Raw genomic sequence first — 23,702 nt, forward strand, 5'->3', positions numbered from 1 at the left:
GAAAAAGATCCAAGGTTATCAGGTGATTTTACTCAATATTTAAATTTAGAATTATACCAGTAAAACTTCAATTGTAAGTTATGACTTGCACTGTAGGTTCAACCTAACAATTGTGGTACCATGAATCTCACTCAAGTATGATGCAACAGCTCTTTAGTCAGTTCATCCATTAGATCTTTTATTCTTAGAAAAACTACCTGTTTCCTAGAATATATTGTTCCCTTCCAGAAAAACATACTTAAAGAATATTAGTGAAACATTTACACGTAACAGTATAAGGATTTTGCTACTGTGAACATTAAGCTGTCTTAACATCCTTGTATCTGTACAGATTTTAGAAGTTGCATACCTTGAAAGAATGACACAAAATTCATCCATGTTACCAGAAGACCATGATCTTCCAAAAACTTCTTTGCCACGCTTTGGTGTGAAAGTATGTTTATAAAATCACTAACAAGAGGCCAGTAAGTATTATTCTTCAGTAGTGCTTCCCCACAATTCACCACAACATGTAAACTATTTTCTTCATCTAGATTAAAAAAGAGGGAACGATATACACTTTTCTGTTTTACAATTTTAAAATAAAGTTACGGGATAACACAAAAATAACAATTAGGATTTATTGTCATCTTGTGGTCACACACACACACTGCAGAAAGGTGTTATTTAGACCGTGGTACTCAAGGTGGTTTCTGGATCTATGGACTCATCAACATAGATGTCACTCTAGTAGGAGATGCCCATACTTTGAACAAGACCATAACCTTTAAAATGTCATTTGAACTGTAGCTGCACCAAAACTCCTAATATTCACCCTCACCCCAGTGACATGAGAATCTGTCACTTGCTTGTTTGGAAGCATTTAGCATAGATCAAAGCCTTCTTCAAATCAGAGTCCAGCCAAGCAAAGAAACTTGATCTCCAGCATGTCTGGCCTTTGTCCCTAGCTCTATGCAACAGGGTGGGCAAATTTCTCTTCCCTCTGTGCTCACTCATCAACAGCCACCTGACAGAAGCTTTGTCTTTTCCTCTCCTCTCTGAAGAAAACACCATGCCAAATTTATTGTTTTAAGAAATCTTTCCAACTGGCTTCTAACAGAAGCAGAACTGACAGTTTGTGCCCTAGTGGAAGTAGTGCTGATACTCAGGCGACAGGCTAACAGATGCATTAGTAAAACCACAGGTATGCCTTTCTAAATATTGTCAAGATGCACAAAAAGACCAAACAATTTCTTCTATGAGCATGTGAAACCAATTTTGAACTTGACATGCTTCCAGTAATCAAGCTACCTTACAGCACGTAAATGGGAATCTGGTGACCAAAACCTACACAAACTCTTGAGTCTGAGGAGAAAGATTTCTACTTTGAATCTGGGACAGAAAGAGGGTTTATGCAGTTTTTCAAGACTAAGACAGGAGCAAGTTCCCAAAAGGAAGAGAGAAGAAATTAGGGCAGAAGGGAGAAGTCTCTTCCCCTGAATCACAGAAGTACATCTTCTGTTCTACATCTCTCACATAAATCTGACTGATTTTCATAAGAAGGACCTCCAGAAAGAACAGTAAGGAAACAGGATTGGTCCTGGATTCATGATGCACGGGATATAACCTTGCAGCACCCCTTGCCAGGTATTATCCTAATTCAAGCCAACAGAATTAAAATCTTGCATCTGATGGTGAGCCTTGGGGATGGCTCATGTCCAGTTCAGATGCACCAAAGGACCCTTGCAGTTACCCTTCATGCAGGCAGAAGGGCCACAAGCAGTACAGCATAGCCAAAGCAAAAAGACACTGCTGTTAAGAGATTCCAAACTCTGGCCAATGAAGCATGTGTACCTGGACCAGTTCCCCCTGCTATATATGTAAGCAACTTTTTTCCTCTCCTTTACTATTGAAGAACATACTTTTTTCCTTTTACTCCAAGTTGTTTCATTTTATTGATTTACTGGTATCAAGAAAGAAAACAAAAACAACAACAAAAAAACGTTCTTACCTCCATTATTTCAACAGAAGTCTTCTAACTTAATAATATCATATTTTGATCTTGACAAATTTTACTTCCCAAGAACATAGTACGGTTAGAAAAAATGAATCAGATTTCATCCTGAAAAATATGCTGCTTGTGTTGTATGCAGCTATGAACAGATACTTTATTGTTACACAGCAACACAGAGCTCAAAATTCTTCAACTCACTCCTATCTGTTTGAGTTCCCGAAAGGAACAGGAAGCCAGAAGTTTAAGAAGCTGCACAGAGCACTTCTCTGCCACAATTGATCAAACGCTACTTAATTGCTCCTGTATCCTTGTGCGTCTGCAAAGGAAGGGAACCAGGTCTGGCTGTTGGGCTGCCTGGCTTCCATGTGCTCACATTGCCTATCCAGGAACAGGATATCTCAACCATCTCTGCCTGAATCCACACAAGTACTTCACAAAGAACCAACAGCTAGCTATGTGTTACTGGATTCTTCACCCCACTAAAGGAGATAGAAATGTAAATTTATTTTAAGTTGGCCAAGGCATTGTCACTTCTTCAGAGTACTCTGTGAGTCAGGGTTATGTAAGGGCAGTCAAACAAAAAAATGTTTTGGTTTTGATTGCTTGTTTTTAAGGAGCCATTACCAAAACATTTTCCTTGGGGTATAAATTCTTCCATTAGAAGTTCAGCAGCAGAAAAGTACTGGAGGAAAACCCTTTAAGAGCATAGAGACATCAGTCTTCCTGGGCAGACAGTTTTACCATCTGCACCCACTTTTATCCTCATCCTTTCACACTGGGAAAGGAGTAAGAAGAGTTACTAATGCGTTCCAAGTTGGCATCAGTACAGCTCCCAGGTCAAGTCTTTGTTTCAGTAACAGAGGTTGTCCATAATCACTTGGCATTCACAAATGCCCTGAATTAACTGTGTACTTTTAACAGGTCTCCAAAAGACAATTAACATTAGTGAAAAATGCAAATTAAACATGCCTTAGCAGATTCAATTGTTGGTATATGTTCTCCTTACTCCTCTTCAACATACTTTCTCCATTTATTGGCTGGATTTGTAAGCTTTGTCTCATTCAGATCCTATAATGACCTACTTGTTTCCACTAGCTGTACAAACAGAATTCTTTTAAATTTATCTCACCAGCATGGACTTGTAACAGACCTCTTGCTATTTCCAGCATCATAAGGTATCCCTAAACACAAGATACTAGCCTACAAAACTGCAAAAGAAGGCCAGTAAGAATGAGAGGAAACAAAAAGTAATTTTTTCTTGCAATTTACAGTCTGCCTGACCCCACACATACAAAGCGGCAAGCAGGAAATGTGAGCACATTAAGAAGCACCCAGACTTATTCCATGATGGTGTCTTAGCTAAGACAAACCACTGGTACTGGGGAAGTAGGTAACATCACACCTTGGGAGAGCTGCTCCACAGACAACTGTTTTCTCACAAATCTCTAACCAATATAACTGCTGTTATTTAAATTACTAGCTCCAGCTTATATAATTAACTACCATGAAGTTTCTCCAGATACTGCCTAACCAGTCCTACCCCTCTTTCTGCCCTGATGCAAATCCTGATCCATTACCAGAAAGCTAGCAACATCCCATAGTGAACAAGTAAAATTGAGAAAACGCTTTGAAAATAGCTTTAAATGCAATTCCACCAATATGGCATTAGTTTAGCAAAGATCACTTCATATACAAACTGTATAAGAAAAAAAGATTCAACAATGCATTGAATGAGTCCATATTCACATTTTTCTTTTGCATGCTGTAAAACAATTCATGTAGGGCACCAGAAAAGTTTTCCATGTTGAGGTCCAGCTGAATGTTATGGCTAGATGATAGATGGGGAATTTCCCATTTCAGTACAAGGCATTCCGTATTAAGCTATACGTAGAGTGGGCTAAGAGACAAAGTACTTCAGACAAAAAAGAACAAATTTCATGCAGAAGTTGATGATATTTATCTAGCAGCAACACTCAACCTATCTAGAGCATTTTTGAGTTCAAACTACAATAAAGAGGACTGGGAGGTTTGCTGTCTGTTAGGTACAGGAGAGCATAAAAAAGGTCAATAAAATTTGTTGTGCCACCATCTTCAGATAAGGACAGGTAAAACAAGGAGGACAGAAATAAGACTGCTGTTTTCACATTAAAAGTTATACAATATACGCTAATTTAAATTCAAATTGCCACTCTGTCAACTAAAAGCATGATCAAATGATATAAATCATTCTCCCGTAATACCACCAATCCTTATGAAGGTTAAAAAGAAAACTAATTTCAAATACTTCAAGTAGTTTGTGAAACACTGCAAAAATATTGTTTAAATTAATAAAACTCTCAGTTTTCATATGTAATTTCTCATCCAAACAAGCTTCATAGCGTATATCCACTTTAACCAACAAATGGAGCACCTGCAATATAGTGTTCTATTCTAAATTATGTAACATTCTTAAGAAAGAAAACCCTACAAAACAGAGGATAAAGAATCAATACAATTCTTGAGAACTATCTAAATTTCTAGGAAGTTTTCTAGGAAATTCTCAGACTCTGTCTCTACCATATATTGCTATATCCTACGCGTTTTGGAGATGGGAGGGAAAACACGCACTGAATTTACAAAGAAAAGATATTAAGCTTTCTACAGAATCAAATTATTGATTATCTATGGAAACAAGAAAAAAAAACAACCTACCTTGTAATTCACTTTTAATAAGGCAACTTTCCATCATATATAATAGAACTGTGACCATAATATCCAACAGCTGACATTCTTCTGTTACTTGGCGTGCAAGTTCTTCATTGCTGAACAACTGAACACTGATATGCACAATTCTGTTAGACATAGTGTCTGATTCATGGCTTTTCTTCAGTGTTTTCATAATAAAAGCATAATGCTGAACAAAAGTTTTGGTAAAAGCAATCTGAAAATTATGAAAAAAATGATGTTAACAAGCACCATTCCTTTCATTATAAAATACTCTCTTACAAAAGTACTATCAGTACATCCTTGAAACACTAAGTTACCATGGCAAACTGAAAACTGATGGTCCCATGTCTAGTTTTTCCTGAAACACTACAAATGAGAAGACACATCTATGAAGAGGGGTAACTTCCAATATTAAGTAACCCTAAAATCCAATTTTCTCATTATATACATACTACAAAGAGAAAAAAAACACAAACACAAATGTTGAAACAAGAAATGTAAGGTCACAGCATACCTGTGAAAGTAATAATGTTCTAAAATTTATCTTTTTTTTTTCTTTAACATCCTAAAACAGGGTGTAATGTCCCAAAGTGACATACTGCAAACAATGAGATCAGTGGTAACTAATAAAATGGCAGTAACTTGATCACTTGCAATCATCTACCTATGGAGTAAGGTTTTCACTCATCTGTCAAGGATGACATTTTAACACTGAATTTCATCTACTGTCAGAGTATTCTATTTCTTTTTAATAAATTGTTATTAAAAGCTTTTTTTTTTTTTTAAGTGCTTTCTCCTAAATAACTGAGTCATCAACAACCTTTGCTATCCACTATGCAACTGTTTTTTTCCAAAATCAGATCATTATTGAAATATATCGATTGATACGTATGAGTCTTGGAACAATTTCTGGACTGCCCCATTAGCCTTCACTTGCACTGTAAACCAACCTCCTGCACTGCACATACACGTGCTCATCTGCCAGTTCTGAAATCATGTTTCACTCAGTACTTTCAATTTCTGAATTAACACCATCTGGACTTCCTTTGCTTAAAAGGAATAAAAAGTACAAGTTGCACAGCATTGAAAATTTTCATCTCAGAGTTTAATATCCCATGTCTATTCCTTCTGGAAGTATTCATCTTTTATAAACACAAAATAAGACATTTTAAATCCACCCTAAGGCAGTTATCTACACTGTACACAAATCACTACTTCATTTTTACCTGTCTCAGATTCTGCACTTCTATATTTTTTATTATAGCACTATCATGATAATATAACACTGCTGTTGGGCACAAGGATGGCTTCTTACAGCAAATATCCTTAAAAATAAAGATCAAGTTACTGATGTAAAATAAATAAAACTGAACGGGATATTACCGCAGGGAACAACACTACATTGCCGAACTTACCCTGCTTTATCTAGCCCAAAATGATGGAAACTTGTATAATATTTGAAAATGTCTTCTATGTACAGCACCTAGCACAGTGGTGATTATTTTTAGCTACAGCCTCTTGCAGCAAACACTTAGCAATGTATTTGCAATATACTACCTAACTTGCTCAGTTATTACAACAGCATTCTGGCATTTCAACCTAGAACAACCTATCATATAATTTGTATCAAGCCTTAATTTAAAACAACTGCAATCACTGGCAATGAAATTTAAAACAAACATTATTTATAACAACAAAACATTTAAGCTATTAATCTGGTATTTTAAGTTAGTATATTAATGCTATGATCATTATTTACTATTAAACTCCAGCAACACTAAAATACAACATGCATTTTAGCAAAACAATTTCATGTTTTCATTTTCCATCACATTATTTCTTCACTATGTATTACATTTAAATAGGATTCTAAGGTTACATCATGTAGGAACTACATTTTTCTTGAATTTAGTGCTTTGCAAAACAAGTTGATTGCAAAAAAGGTCCTGCTAAGCCAATTGCTTGATTTATTTAAATAAGCACACATCAAATCTTTTTACACCTTACGTCTATAATGAATTTCTGAAAGTACTGTAGATTCACTATCTACACAGCTTAATGCCATAGTCCTTAATACACTTCAACAAAGAAAAGGCATAAGCTTTATCCATACGTTCATTCGTAACTTCAACAAACACAGCTCCTTCCAATTTTGAAAGAAAAGAAAATAAAGCAATTCCAGAGGTTACAATACTGAAATACTGTAGTAAACTGCAGCCTATATATTAGAATAGCAAGAGTGTGTTAAATCAGTCCAACTACTTTAACATCCTGTCTTTGAGTGGCTAACACTGTATAGACAAGAGGATGATATGGAATGAAGTAAAAATGCAGATATGGCATAACTCATCTTTCCAAATAGTCATTCAGCTTCCAACCATTCGCAAGTAGTGGCTTCCCAAGACAGATGTGCTTTTTGCATATTTAATTACCTTCACTGATTGACTCTGTATCATCTTGCACAGCCTCTAGATTTGTAGCCTATAGCAAAAACAAAGCTCTTTTTTTTTCATCTCATCTTTCCTCTTAGCTGCTATTCAACAATCCCAGTACTTTCAGGAGCCTAACATCAAACCCCTGGCTCAGTTAGAGAACTTGCATCTCCCATGCTGCCACATGAGAGTTTTGCTGAAGTTTAGTTTCCAAAAGAAAAACCATTCTACAGAATTTGAAGAACGGCACATCCACAAATTGGTGAAGTCCTATTGCTCTGACTTCCTCAGCCTTCAGTATGGGAATGCCTGAAGACGCACAATTTCTATTTCTCCATTTCTTTATTTTCTTTATTCCAGATTATAGCAAGGCTCCACTCTGGCATGATTTACACTCTTCCACCAGTTTGCTGTTTATAGTCAACCACTTCTTTTCTTTCTCCTGGAAGGTCCGTTCTGTTTCTTTTGTTTGTCTTCTTGCAGAAACCTTGACAATACAAAAATACATCTAATTGCTTGGAAGCTCCAGTAAGTTTCTCTTTTACTTTCTTTCTCTTCAATTGTAAATCTTCAAAGCCTCAAATGTCAGAAAGTGCCAGAAGGGATGCCTCAGGCACAAATCCTGTAGGGCAAAGACCATAGAGCTAGTTAACTCAGTGTTTTAGCCTGCCATTTTCAACACCTCTTCCCAATACTCAAACCCTAAAAGGGGTTTCTTTTCTTATTTAAAAAGAAAGCTGTGCAAACAGAGATTGCTGGTGTTTCACTGACTCCTGTGCAGGGTATGGTGGTCAGTCAGCTGCACTACCTTTATGCTAGCGATTAGAGATTTCAGCAATTTCAGAACGTGTACAGATAGCCAGCCCTGTGCCTACCTGTCTGGCTAGCTCACTCAATTTATCAGAAAACCAACCTTGCAAAATAACTCTGATGGTTTAATAAACCAAGTTAGCTCAGGAAAAAAAAAAATCAAACAAGTTGCAACAACAACAGTGACAGAAAAAAAGTAAGACAAAGTACACGTGCTAAAGATGAAATGGGAGAAAGTAGCAGAAAGCTGAGAAATCACATGAAAGTTCATATCCCTACAGGCATTTCCTGCTCTGACCTTGTTTACTGTTGAAAAACACCTTTCAGACAATCACAGCAATTAAAATAAACATAGATTCTAAGAGATTTGAAATAACTAGGGTTCGTGCTAATATTAAGTTTATATGTAGAAACTGAGTTAACTGCTGTTTAATCAAACACAATATTAACTTGCTAACAAAACAAAAGGAACATTTAAATAATCCTTTTGTCTGAACATGCAGTATGGTGGCTGGAAAACAAATTGCTTCCAGATAAAAGGTTGCAACCACTAGAGGAAACGAATATACCACAGCCTCCATTCCTAGTACACAACAAAGGAAGATTATGAAAAACTCATTGAAGACTGAGGCTTCTTGCCACCAGAAAAGTGATCCTAAGATCATAAGAAGTTGTAGTTATTACTTGGTATATCGTAAAGGTAAACGTATCAATACTTACCAGATTCCTCCACATGCTGCTAGCAGTTGGGTATTTTCATAGACAGGCAGGACTAACTAGCAAAGGATCAGGAGAACTGGGGGTCCACAAGGGTCTCCAAATAACAAGAAAAATTCAAGCTTTATGGCAAGGGATATTCAGTCAAAATGTCCTTACATCTTCTCAAGTGTTAGTTGAATCCAAGACCAAGATGGATCTAAGCTAGAATCCCAAAATAATGTCTCGACATGCACAGAGCGTAACTTAAGATCCACATTTTATCCTTTGCTTTCTTGCAAGTTATCTTCATATCCTTTATGCCGATACAAGGTTTCAATGGACACAAACGCAGCACTGCACCAATACAAAGGAGCATTCTTGAAGAAATCTTCATGCCTGGACTTTGGGATTTCTTGATCTTTGCCTCCCAGCAGGAATTGAGAAGGTCCAAAACTTTAGCATGGCTCAAAGGTATGACGTGATCAGAGCAAAATGTTAAGCCTGACTGCTATGTATACTAGGTCTTGGAACATGTAGAGCAAACAACCAAGCCTGGCTGTGCACCAAGATTTAAAACAGGAAGATGACATCCCGTCTCCGTGACTCCAAGCCAGGAGACACTTGGTATGGACAACTGCAAAGCTCTGCAAGGAAACAGCTGGAAAGCTGCCAGAATATCCTAGGGCATAGCTGAAGCAAGTATACTCACACTGTAAAGGCCTTCATGGAGAAATCAATGCTTACTACAACAGTTGCAACAGGAATGAAGTCACCACAATAATTTACCAGTTGTACCACACTACAGAGTCACTTAGTGCTGAGCCAAGTCTTCCAACTGATAAAAATCCAATTTACTAAGTAAAACAAACAAACAAAATCCTGTACTTGCAAACGTGAACTAATAGCCAGAAAGGAAGAACAGAAGACAAGAATGAAAATTAATACTGCTGCTCCAAAATTATCAGTCTTTTGTCCACATCTCTCTTCAAGCACTATACACTCTAGACTAACAGAATACTCAAAACAAAGTAAAAGATCTGCATTATTTTACTGCTTCGTATTCACATATAAACATATGTGGCTTTGTACAAGGCATAAAACGCTCTAAACATATAAGAAAATGATGTTTCAATTTGAATGAACTAAGACAAGTACCTTATAATCTTGATCTGGCAGCATGTTGAGTAAGAAAGTCACCATCTTCTGTGGAAATTCATATTTTATCGTCCAAAACAGTAATTCTTCTAGGAAACATTTATGCTTCAAAACATCCATGATAGATTGATCTGCATAAAAGGTTGGAGGAGGGGATGTGTAATAATTATGTCATAATTTTTATCAATAATGATAATGCAGTTGCAAAATCAGACACACAACTAACAAAAATTTAACCTCTTAGTGCACTATTTTTTTTTCAGAAACACGGGGAAAAAATGAACATAGCCAATACTACATAACGCAAAATCTTTAAGACTAAAAAGGACCTCCTAGAGAAGTCAATGAAGTTTTCAGTACAATTCTACTACAAAAAAACAGTCCAATCTTTGCTGATTGCATTAAACCTTATTGCCTTACTGCAATAGCTCCACCAATTTTAATTAATCACAGCAATCTGTAGTCACTTACTCAAGGGAAGCACTTAATAACTTTCACCACTACCAAGCTAAGTGAAAACAGCAAAACATCAAAAGACCATTTATGGTTAAATGGTTAAGTTTTAATCTCCTAACACTTCTATTTGCAGAACTCTAAACAAGCTAAATAGAAGCAATAGTTTATTAGCCATTTTTATTTTAAAGACAAGGTAGGTATAACCCTAGAAAATTACCTATCTTAAGTCAATGAGGGATCTCTTTTCCCCGCCCACACAGTTTTTGTTTCATTTGTTAATATAAAAGCCAGCATAATGCCCTGATCAGACGGTATACGAGACAGTCCCATCCTTCCCCTTTCAACTCCCAGCTGCTCATTCTGCTATCTTGTTCATGTTGACAGCACTCATCTGTACATCCCTGGGGAGTACCTACATAGGAATCAGATCATCTTTCCATTTTGTCAACCAAGTTTTCAAGATTCGTTTCCCGATACAGTTCACTGCAATACTGCACAAACATTGACCTCTGCTAGAATAAACTGTTCATAAAGCTATGGCTTGACAAGAGTGTTAATTAACATCATTGAAAAGAAATGCTAAAATACAAAGCTTCATTATCATCATTCTTCATTAGTTATTTATGTTTTAAAACTACAACAGGAATTGTTCACTCCCATAACATACCATTTTCTATAGCCTGAATATTATTTCTTTATAACTAGAAATCAACTAGACCTGAGGACAAAACCCTCCACACAATATCATGTATCCCAATGGGACTTTACAAAGTGCTTCCATCAGCACAGATTCAAAAATGCTCAATCTGGACATCTTCTAGCCTTGAAGACTCACCACTCCACTGAGGTATGACAGCTTCAAGGACTGCACAGGATGACTTTGTGCCTACTAGTTAAACAGCAGTCACCTTCATTTTTCACCATTACCATTACCAAATATCAGAGTTCCACTGTCAAGTGACCAATCAGTGCAAAACATCTCAGGAATTGCGAAAGATTGTGAGAAATAGTGAATCATTTAAATTTTACGGATCTTCTCAAGACTCTAGCAAGCCACACGAAGAAGAGAGTACTTTATTTAATATATTCTACAAGCACTGAAATAAAAAATTACCTTCACAGACTCATGAAAGACGTTATAAGTTTTACAAAATATTTTGTAAAGTGTTACACATCACCTACTGCAGCAAACATGTGATGATCGTTTACATTTTCTTCCTCGTCTCTTGTTAAGAAATTACGTGTGTGAATGTACTGCCCATGAAAGATTGGTAGCCATGCAGACTGAAGTCCTCTGTCCACAGAACAGACAGCACAGGTTTAGGTACATTCCAAGTGCCCCTGAGTGAGAACACCGGGCATGAAGACAAGTGAGGCAACACTTTATCTGTCACTGATGTGAAGCTTTCTCTGACATGTACCACAGTTGTACAGCGCATATTAGTTGTTTTATACAGCAGCTTCAGTCAGGGACAGAAGAATATATATCCAATTACACCTGCTACAGAATTTAAGTAGGCAGAATGCTGTTACCCAACTTGGAAAATTTGTCAAGAACACTGGGACTAAAGCTCCCACTCTTGTGAAAAAAAAAAGAAAAAAAGATAGTTTTATCACAATCTTGAATTTTCTTCAACAAATTAAAGAAGTAGTGCCTGTGGGTTTAAAATTGTCCTAAACTTCACATATTTCAGATGGATGCAGGTTTTAAAACAGAGTAACAATAGAAATGTCTCTCAATACTCAGTCACACACCTGTATCAATGACACCTCAGGATAAAAAACACATTTTCTTTAAAGAAACCTTTTATTCCTTCCCAGTGCCACAAAAGACTCCGCATCCTGTTTTAAACACCTTCATGGAATATAAGTCTTAGTGTACCAAGACATCCCTGGTATATACATAACCCCCCAATGAAGACAGTACCGCTAAAGACCTAGGATGGGAAAGGGAGTGTGCTTATATGGAAAAGGTAAATCTGTTTTTATTCAATACTCAGTTTTCTAAAATTTTCTTTTCATACTCTTATTTTATACCATATTGGACATAAAATATGAATACTGAAAACTTCAGAAAACTATTCAATATTTAATAAAAACAGATACTCACCCTTCCCCCACTGGCAGACTCCCTCCTCTGGGGCTGATATTAGGAGCTACCAACACCATGAGCACAGTCCATGTTGGGATAACTCAGAGGGGGGAAGACTACAATCCTGGGGGGAAATCAAATGTTGCATTAAAGAACCACTTTTCCTGAAATGCCATTGCTCATACTGTTTTTCAGATGGAGGACACTTATAAACATGGGCTTCCTCCCTGCCCATTTTCCATAATCAATCATTACGCATCAGAAAAAGGACCATCTTTTTCTTGCATTATCTGACTCACTTATCTTTTAGGAAACTTAACAGTCTAAGTAAGAGAGCTTTCCTGGGATGTCAGTAAAGTTCCTGCAGTTCTCCAAATCTACCACATTTTCCATAACATTATTAATCTGTCACATTTCTGATTCATTCTGAGTCTCTCTTATCTCTGCTTATATAAACATGTATTGCTGCAGTATGCAGGAACCAAGGTACCTCTGCCTGCAGAGCCTTCATGATCTTTCACGTATCATTGCTTCACCTCTCAGTAACACACCTGCCCAAATATTTAGTTCTCTGCTTTTCCAACTTTACAATCTCTTCTTAATTCAAGCTGAAAACACTAGAAATAATCAGTCTTCCTTTCCTATAGCCCTCACAACACTTTCATATCTGTTTATTGACTTCAGGAATTTCTGCATTTCAAATTCAAGTTCCAAATCTTCACTTCAATACCTTTACAGGAATTTTTTCAACTTTCACCATCGTTCTTCACCCAAATGTTCTTTTCTCAAATCTTGCAGTTTCTTTCTGCTTCTGATGACAGTCTACTCACACTCTCATAAAAAAAAAAAAAAGCATTGAAACACTTCACTTTTTAGCACAAAAACACAAAGGAAAAACACGAGATAAGGCTACCTTGTCTCTAGCCTACATTCATTCTTGAATTAGAACTTCCACTGACCTCAATGAGAGTGCTGTTCATCTTGGACTAGAAATTGTACAGAGGATTAGTTTCAATCTAGGAAAATAATGAAACGGTTTCAAAGGAGACTTCATCCGCATATCTTTTCTTAAGCATGATCAGAAAAACATTACAGAAAACCAGCCAGAACCAGAGAGAACCATTCTTGCCTGGCTGAGAACATAATCACATTGTACAGTGGCATAATGAAAAAAATTTTCAAGAACAAATACACCAAAAACCTGTTTGCCAAGATGTATTCCAGTCCTGCCTGCCACACAGTGAAAATAGAACGAATTGTTAGATGCCAGCTTACAACATGGAAGTGACAAAACAGTTGGTCAAACAAAGTCCCAGAAAGTGATACTCACTCCCAAGAGAAATTGAAGTTGCAAAGTCGCACTGTTTCACTCACTATTCTTTTTTAGACTATTATGTTTAATGCCTGCCACATGCAGCTCCAGTGCTTGGGAAGTGAATGAATATCCCTAGATAATTCTTTAAGATAGACACAAAGCAAATATGATACACTGAAATCAGTACTTCATAAATACCTTTGGTGGTGCTGCTTAGTTTCACCCTCTTGCGCTTGCCCACACCTTGGCTACCATCCTGGTCCTCCTGGGGTAGAGGAAGAGTTTAAAAAGTTGATAATCGTATATATAGAATTTTATTGCCAAGAGACTACATGCTCTCAAAATCCTGGTTCAACTATCAAGCTAAAACAGAGATGCCCTGAATATATTCTTACCACAAAATACTTCTGCTGTTTACAGGAACGAAGGACTCAGTGCAACTCATTAGGGAAAACAGTTCTTTAAACTGCTCTTTTTCCCCCCTACAGGCAACATTATCATCTGCAAGTTCAGACAACTTCATCTATTTCAATAATTTTGTCAGTTGGTTGCTTTGATTTCTGGAACTGGTTGCTACAAAAATGTTTAATTTAGCACTACAAATTTTCTAAATGTTGCACATCCAAGGTTTCACTTTACTCAATAAGGATTCTTTTTGTTTCCTAAAAAACTTATCAGCTAACACTTCGACTTGAACACTTCGAAGTTGGCAACACAAACAGATGGATATTTTCTAATCAATACAAAGTTTTGTTCCAAGAATAAAGTCTTTTTGACACTTTTAAGAGACCAATTCTAATTGCTTGTTTCCTACAGAATAAAGCAAACACTTTACGCAGGCACTTGTCATCTGAAGCTCTCAATGCACTCTGCAAACAAAACAGCAAAGGATCCAAAATGCAATGCAAGTTAAAAACATCACCACCACTTCACAAAATCTAACACTTAAAAAATAATGTGACATTAGAGGACTACATTAAACATTGTGTTTCTCTTTTCTAATAGCAGTCCCAATGAAACTCTGACATAAACAATTTCTATAGGTACTAATAAAACGAGAGAAAATTAATGCCAGTATCTATGGCTAAAAGTAATCAATCAATATCGACCTTCTCTAATCAAAGGTCCTACTTCAGTTCTGAATTTCAAGAGGGATGATAAAGAACACGGAACATAAGAAGAAACTATTCTTCACTGGGGAGAAAAATTATTCATATTTTATATGTAAGGATTGACCAGAAGCATCATGTTAAGGAAAGATCTGAATTTCTCCTCATCTCTTCAGTACCTCCATCTAAAAAAATCTGTAGCCAACTTTTAAGATGGACACACATTTGAACTCTTAGATCTCCTGTGGTCTTTGTGAACATGTGCTACTTCTGCACTCAGCAAGCAGTCAGTTGTCAGCATGTTGTCACAGATCACCCCCCCCACCAGAGAGGCCAAAGGTGCCAAACAAAAATCAAACCTGATAGAGATTATGATACTACTGCTGGAAGAGTCTGCAATTTATGTCTCCTGTCCTGAAGACAAGGAATCAAAATTCAAATTCAAATCAAAAAACACCTTGTTTTTACCCACATATTACACAAAAATAGTACCAGAAATATATGCAGATTTGCTTTGCATAAGAGAATATTTAACAATATGCCTAAGGTGTGCCACCTCTGTCCAAATGTCAAATAATAAATTTTATGTAATATCAGATACTATTTTATAAAATGGTCTAATTTTTGTACTATTACGTTAAACAAAAATTGCAATCAACAACTTTATATAGCTAAGTAATATGTCATTTTAGCGTTCATTAAACTACAATGATGCCAAAATGAGATATCCAATACAGTTATCCATCAGTGTAGTCAAAGTGTTCATGGACTGGGTTTTATTACTTGGAACACGTTATTCTCTTAAATAGGAAAGGTTTAGAAATGGTCTTTTTTTTTCCTCCTTTTGTACAAAGGAAGATACAAAGGGGGGAAAATTAATGAAGGAAACTAATGGTAAGTTGTCTCCAAAATATCACAGGTTGGAACACAAAGCATTTTAAAAATAAAGCACAAAATATACCTATACCATTTTAGGGGAAAAAATAAAACCAAAAAACCCACCACATCTCAGCATAAATTCATCCATCCAATTCAGTTTTAACTTAAAGCCATCTACTGTTGTATAAATTAAGCTAGACGCTGAACTGTGCAAAACTTTTCAAGTTATTTAATTCCCTAAGGAAGCACTACTTTAATTCATATCCTTAATAATCTAGCTCTTCATTGGTGAAACAATGCTACTTTTAGAACTCACCTCAAAGGGAAGTACACTAGACTTTCTAGATTCATCTTAAATATCAGAGAAAGAAAAATCAGAAGTACTCTTGCTATGTTTCTAAATTCAAGCACAGCTTTACTCTCCTATAAGAGATTATATTAGAGCATAAAAGAAGCTCTAAGTAGCCTTTGTAACATACGGGAGTAACAGAGGGAAGAAAGAAGTTCTATTGTTTTATGACTTCTCTTTCTTATTTCTCTAATAAGCAACTCTCCAGTAAGCTTTTCTCTAGTACTCTCATTTATCTAATATGCATTTCACCTTCCACCTGCATAGTTTTGTTTAGGCTTTTTGAGTTTCTTTTCAGTAATTCACATTTGCTAAGCAGACCACAATTATAAAAGATTTTAAAAGGCATAAAAAGCCATCTTTCTTTCAGCGATGCTACTGAGATTTACCTACGTAGGCTATTCCAGTACCATATTTATAGAATATTTCCTCTTTGTTGTTTTGTTTCCTACAAAAAGCCTCAATATTATTTTAATTGCTTTCTATATTATGTCAATGGAATTTTATTGAAAATAGGAAAGGAAAAATCCAGAAGTGCAAATACACATTAAAGATCATTTAAATTTTTAGTACTTATTGTTTTTACCTTCAACTTTACTTCCTCATTCTTTTTTTCCTTTTTAATTTCTAAATGCAAGTTTCAAAACAGGAACTTGTGCTTTTTTTTTTTTTTTCTTTTCTTTTTTTTATAAAAGCATCTTAATAACATAATTAAGATTTTAATGTTGATCCCAGGTATGTGAGCATGTATGGAATTTCCATTCAGGTAAATCACATCTGCAGTAATATGGTAAAATATTTACATACAATAAATGGTTATTCACATCCTGAAGATCAGAAAAAAGACTCTCCAGAAAGCAGGCATCTGTAACTGGCAAGCTGTAGTGTAGTTGCCGTAAATCCTTCCTCATTTATAAATAAATTATATTTGCCTTAAAACTTACCCTGATAAAAAATTCTTTCCCCCTAATATACATCTCTGTATCTGCCTCTATCTTGGACATCTTTCCCAAAAGCAGAGCGTTGCTGACATCTGATCTCTCTTTAGACTCTTACAACTTCAGATTACTCTGCTGTTCCCATTACTTCCAGAGGTAAAACACCAGGAAGGATACTAAGTCAGTTAAAGTTTAATCAAAAACACTACTTGAGCATATTAACATTAACTTGAACTGCCTTTTTAATTCCTGGGCCTTAAAAGTGATGTTGCTAGCAGTCTTTTGCAAGTTTTTGTTTGTTTGTTTTTGTCAAGCGATGGTGAAAAAACAACAAGGGATACTTTGAAAATGCCAAATTATAAATAGCACTGCTGAAAGCATACCAGATGCTGTTGTGCCTGTGACAGAGGCAAATACGTCATACAACTGTTTCAGATACACACAGACAATTGTTTTTACTTCAATTACTGTTCAGAGAATTCAAAATAAGCAGAACTTCTATGAAAAGTTATACTTAACATTATTTAAAATCAGTTATACTACCCTACCATATGTCTAAGAATCAGTCTGAAGGCTTACTAGTTGAAATTAAGATTTAAATACTGTGGGGGGGGGGGGGGAAGGGGAATGAAGAAACTGAAAAAGTAACCCCATGAAAATTTAACTTCCCACATTAAGTTCCACTTGTTTATTGTATCTCAGTATAGGAGATTCCCTCCTTTTTACTCCCACACAACATGTTTGGTAAATAAGGTCAGGTCTACACATGGGAATTTCTCCGCAGATAAATTCTCACTACTGCTATCACCAGTTCACCTGGATTCTCAGGTACCAAAAGCTACTAACATCATTCTGAACATCACATGCTTTAAGTTTGCTTTAATCAAGCCCAATTTACTTGATAGCGACTTTTGAACTACTTAGACAAGTTTCTTCTATATTACTCATATAAATTGAACTGAAACAATATAAGCAGAAATAAGGATTTTTTCCAAGATGTCCTTAGGGCATAAGATCTGTTCCTTTACATCTCCATTATTTCCAATTATTAGAATGGAGAGAATGTAGTAGACAGAAGAGTAAAGGTTTGCAGAATTTGGCTGCAAGCAATTTCTCCTTTTAATATTCTGTTACAGTTTGTTATATTCTTTAATAACAGTCTCACCTCATCTGAAGAATCCCCTTGTCCTGATGTTGCTGTAGCACCTGCTAAACCTTTTGAAATAAGAAAATTTAGAGATTCCTTTCATAAGTCTTATACTGAAAGAAGAATATTTTATGATATTTAATTAACCAGTATGAAATGGAAAAACATTAACTTTCTAAAAAGATACACAGCACTGGACTGAGAAACTGGGGTCAGATTTCCAATAAATACTCAGAATACAAAATCTGGGTGGGATTTGCAAATATGTTCAATGGCAAAACTTCAGTGTACTGAGTTAGAGACATGTTCTTTCAGAAATTGCAAAAAACCTCCAACTGCCTTCACTGATCAAAAAATTCCACAGCACCTTTGTAGGAACAGGTCATTTAACTTAGTTGCAATGACAAAATTCCACTACGAGCAATTTCATCTTGCCTACTCAAATTCCACAATAGGAAAATGATGCTTGGTATTTCAGCAGCAAGAAGTGAACATGTTTAGTTTTGTTGACAGAACAGAATCCTGTAATTTGCTGGTGCACTAAGTAACAGTTAATTCCACAAGTTTCATTATGATTTGCCTTTAAAACAAGGTAAAATATACATATATTTTTAATATACGTAACAATAATCAAGTCTTATCTTAAAATACGTTTTTACACAAACCTTGAACAGCTAATGTGCTAGTACCAGCTCCTTGTTCCTGCATGCCACATGTAAGTTTATCCTCAGGAAATGCCAGTCCGGAGCCTTTCAAAGCAATGAGGTACTTTTCATGACTTTTCTTTGCACATGCATTCTCTCCAACACCTTGAATACATATGTAAAACAGCGTTACAGTACAACAGCTACCTGGTTCATATATATTATACTTTATGTTCTGTCTTGGTCTGTGTTTTAATAAGCTGTACAATTTTGAGAAGTAGACTCTAAGAAGTTTTTCAACTCATAAAACAAAATCCAAGAGACCAAAGACTCTCAGTTTTTCACCCTCCAATTTGGTGTTTTCGTCTAAATGATATACTTAATTTCCATTTTAACAGCATTGCCACCATTAACACCACAGGAGAAAAAAACAAACAAACAAACAAAAACCCCACACATTTATTTTGATATTTCAAACAAGACTGGGGGGGAGGAAGGACCTAAGATTTCCAGAGGACCGGAACAATAATGACAATACTCCATATATAAATTCTGACAGTTGGAACTTTTCTTTCCAAGTTCCAGTTTTGGCAGCTTCAATTAACAAAAATTATTCCAAAAAGATATTACGACTCAGAACAGTCTGATGAAGGCAAGTCACACCGTATGTTTTGGATATAAAATTTACATAAAGAAATTGATTGAAGAAAAAGTGTTCTATAAGGGAAAGATAAAAACCTGATAGTTTGCTCCTCTAAACTTTAAGGAAAATAAACTATGAAAAAGTTGCCAGCACCCTTTCAGATATACACCTTTCACACCCCAAGCTAGAAGTGCAGGTTCTACTTTACTACCATCTTCTTTACTATCCAGACACATACTCTCTATTCCAGAGGTCCAAATAATAAAGCCTTACTTCCTATTCCACATCTCTGTCTCAGGAAATCCATCACATAAAGAGAAGAAACGTCACTAAATTTCTCCCATTCAAATACCATCAGACAGGAGCAAAAGAAGAGGATAAAAAAAGACGATAAAAAAAGATGGCAGGATAAAGACAACTGCCCCTGCAGTACCATTTCTCCTTTCAAAGATTTAAAGATTGCTTGTTCAGCTAGCTGCTGCCAAGCTACAATAATTACTATTTGTTCCTTACCTATGCAAAGGACTCAAAAATGATACCTTCTAATTACAAGAAAACAAGACAGAGTTAATTTATACTGTTTGGGGTGGGGCAAAAGGGAGAGTGTTAAGACTGACTACCCAACATTTTTAGATTCACTGTCACTTAGAACAGGATAGAACAAATAATTGCTTGTACAGGATTGATTATTTTTAAGAAAAAAAGCTTTTCACAGAAGTGCAGTACATATGATGACCTTCTGCTGTTCAAGTCTCCTCCAGTAACCTCAGTGAGATCAGATCCCAAAATATATTACACATGTCCCACTTCCAATAGACACAATGCATCTTACTTGGCAGCAGTAAGCTACCATGTTCACTTCACTTTAAAGTGAGTGGATTTATTGCAAAGACCCATTTGAAATGATGCCTCTTTATACTGTTATCTGGGACACAGAAGGTAAGTGATCTGCTGCTGTATAGGTCTTAATAAGAAATGCTTCCAGTTGTTGCCGAAACCCACCCCTGTTCTATCACCAATAAAATATATCCTTAAAAACATGCATTTTTCTGGAGCTTGAGAAACTAGATAAAAACATGCAGAGCTGAAGTGATAAAACTTGCACCCTTAAAGTCTTCATAATTTAGAAATTTAATTACTAGAAATAACACAAACATACCGGAGCTAAGATCTTTGTAGAACTGTTGGCTAGTCAAAACCTGTGTAAGAACTGATCGCATTGCTCCTCCCATTTTGGTCAAATCTTCTAGAAAGGAAACATGAGGCTCCAAAACCAGGAGGATTTTATGAAGGTCTTTCTCTGATGGTAGATCAAGAGCTGAAAGCCACATAACAAGAACTTTTGGTATAAACATAATGTAAACTAGCCAAGACCTACACAAGGCAAAACAGCCATGACTAACACAAAAGGAATTAGCTTATGTATATAATGCTCTAAAATTCACATGTGTAATCTTGACTTCATTTTCAGGAAGAGCTCAACACAATGCTGAGTAACTAATGTATTTAAGAAGCTCTTCAGCAGAGAACAAAATCAGATGGTCTCACCAGGCAGCAACATGGTTAGGAAAAGATGCACACAATTCAGTGATATAAACTACAGATAGCATGCATGTATTTGTGTATTGTGTCTCGTATCTCAAAGCAAGAGCGCAGCATGGTAAAATATGCTAGAGACATGCAAATTTAAAACATACCAGGCTCATTATATCCCTCTCGTAAGTGCTGAATAAGGCTAAAGATGAACTGTGGAAGAACCAATTCTGACATCATCAACAAGTCTTTTGGGACACATGGAACATTTGAATTTGACTTAATCCGGTGTCTTTTACAAAACCTACAACAAATGAGAAAAATGTTAGCCAAGCACAGTTCAGCAGACTTACCATACATTAAGAAAGACACTACTTTTTTCCATTTTTCAGAGCATATACTTTTACATTAAAGATAGTGTAGAAACAGTATGCTGAAATTCCAAGCACAATGTTCAAATCCACCTTGTTTCCAAATACAAAGAATTATAGAGTTGCCAAATTTATTTCCCTTCCCAAAGTTAACATATCTAGTTTTATCTCAGACACATTAGAAACATCTTCCATTTAACAATTACAAGAGCAAGGATTTTCTTCGTCTAGACATACCTCCCAATTTCTAGGTTATCTAACTGAAAAAAATATTTATCTAAAACAGTTTCTCTTCTTTATCTGAAACAGTCAGACACTGGCCTGATTCTTCAGGACCTCATTCAGAAGATGACTTTTTAATGCCTTTTGACATGAATAAAAACTTCTGAAAGCACTGGAATTCACAGGATTAGTATTTACTTCAAATGTATACCAACTGAGATTTACTTATCAAAGTCTGATAGAAACACCCTACAAAAACTGCACTAATTGCTTCATTTAAAAATAAAACATTTCTTCTCTGAAGAATTCCTGTTTGGTGGTAGCTGAGGCTTGGCTAATACACGAGGACATGAGGTTGAGCCAAGTCCCATTAGAGCAGACAGAATGATTTCCCACTGACTTAACATAAGCCTGACTCAAGAGCCACTGAATACTTCTCTGCTCCCAATCTATTTTTAGAAAGGGCATTTACCAACAAGAAAGGCGTATTTACCTATGTCAAAGAAGCAGCTAAAAAGGAATAAAGACATCTAAACACACATCATTTAAGAGTACGTTTTACTGAAAAGATTCACTAGACTTCACTAGTAGTTTTTCAACACGAAGATAAAGAAATTGATTCAGTATCACTGAGATACAGCTTTGTGTGAATATGAAAAATTATTTTCTAGGTTTATTCATGCTTTCACTATATTTGCTATGCTATAAATTCCCTAAGAAGCCTGGTACTCTCTAAAGAGAGCTTTTCCTTGAGGACCATCCAAGTACCACCCTCAAGACAGGAAAGAAATAAAAGAAAAACAAAAAGTTTAGGATTAAAAAAAAGATACAAGAACCCAGTGATGAAGACAGTACCTTCATCTCTCTGTTTTTACTGAAGTGCAGCTAGCATCTTCACAAGATTTAACACTAAGAGCTTCTCCTGTGCTCTTACCCATTACAGATGAGACTTTTCATTACAAAAAGGTAAACAAAGATAGTAGTAGCCAGACGATTTGCTGTTGGTATATACAGCCTATCCATCCCCGGGGAAAAAAGTCCCTGGGAGAAAGACCTCAGTGATGACTAACAAGTTCTGAGTTAACGTACAAAAGGAAGGCTTTCAGTTTTGTCATTCACAAAAGTGAATGGCACTCACAGCCATTCACTTTCGCTTCTGTCACCCACATACAGAAATCTGAACTGCCATAAGTCACAGGTCTCACGTTATCTGGGCCGCAATACAGTAGTCTTAAAGGCATTTGGTTTCCTTTTCACCACTACCCTTGTAAGAACAGATCAAAAGTAATAATAATACGGGCTTAAAGACACACAAGGAAAGAAGTACTGTGCAGTGTATTTTAAAATTTTTTACTGGTCCTCTCCATATATTTCACATTCAGCCAAAAGACATGTTTTTACTGGTTCTCATCACAAGCTAGGGAATTACCCAAAGCATCAATCCAGAAAACCAACACTCAGTTATTACTATTTACAAAACAAGGGTGAAGAAATCAGACTGAACCCTTGTCTACAATGTTTGCTTATGAGACTGTTTTATCCTGAACTCCTAAAAACCAACCCAGTCAACCAGCCACACACTGAACACAACAATACTGCCACTGGATGGTACTTCTCAACCCTGAAATAGTGGTCCTCTATTCCACTCCAAACTCCACTGCCTTTACAGGGTGCCGTACCATTCTTCTACAAATATTGACCAAAATACCAGACAAGGGCTTCCAAGATCTTCAGACTATTAAAACAGATGAAATTATTTTTTTTTCCACCAAAGCCATGGCTAACTTCAGTAAAAGGAGAGAATAACACAGTAACTTAAAATTAAATAGAAATCAAAGTTTAACAAGCCATCTTGTCCACATGATCACAAATATTATTCTTGAAGTTCCTTATGCTGCATTGATATCCCATTTGTACAGCGTGGAGGAACACTTAACATTCACCTAATAGTAAAAAACACCATGCATTTTTAATATAAGCAACATATCAACTATTGAGCAACCTTCACTTTAGACCTTCCAGGTTCATTTCATTCTCTCATTCTATTTCTGCCTTTAATAGTTCTACTGTGAATTTCTGAAACGTGTTTTAGAGGTGGCTGCAGGTAAAATCACCCCTTTAAGCTGCAGTTTCACAAATGCTTAAGTTGAACTGGGTCAGCCCTGCCACAGTTCTGTCTCTTGCCCTCCTACTTCTTCCAGCACTGCCA

The 23,702-nt window shown here is 36.1% G+C and overlaps 1 protein-coding gene across 1 annotated transcript in view; it reads right to left on the minus strand.

The window, feature by feature from the left end:
• Positions 1-23,702, minus strand: part of UBR3 (ubiquitin protein ligase E3 component n-recognin 3) — a 103,826-nt gene that overhangs the window by 70,136 nt on the left and 9,988 nt on the right. The window contains exons 2-9 of the mRNA XM_032189679.1: positions 21,065-21,204; positions 20,527-20,685; positions 18,746-18,889; positions 18,099-18,148; positions 13,857-13,923; positions 9,796-9,926; positions 4,685-4,913; positions 350-529 (exon numbers count right to left, since the gene is read on the minus strand). Of these exons, the coding sequence (XP_032045570.1) occupies positions 350-529; positions 4,685-4,913; positions 9,796-9,926; positions 13,857-13,923; positions 18,099-18,148; positions 18,746-18,889; positions 20,527-20,685; positions 21,065-21,204 (1,100 nt within the window). The remainder of the gene's footprint in view (positions 1-349; positions 530-4,684; positions 4,914-9,795; positions 9,927-13,856; positions 13,924-18,098; positions 18,149-18,745; positions 18,890-20,526; positions 20,686-21,064; positions 21,205-23,702) is intronic.

Source organism: Aythya fuligula, chromosome 6, assembly GCF_009819795.1.
Source record: "Aythya fuligula isolate bAytFul2 chromosome 6, bAytFul2.pri, whole genome shotgun sequence".
Taxonomy (NCBI): domain Eukaryota; kingdom Metazoa; phylum Chordata; class Aves; order Anseriformes; family Anatidae; genus Aythya; species Aythya fuligula.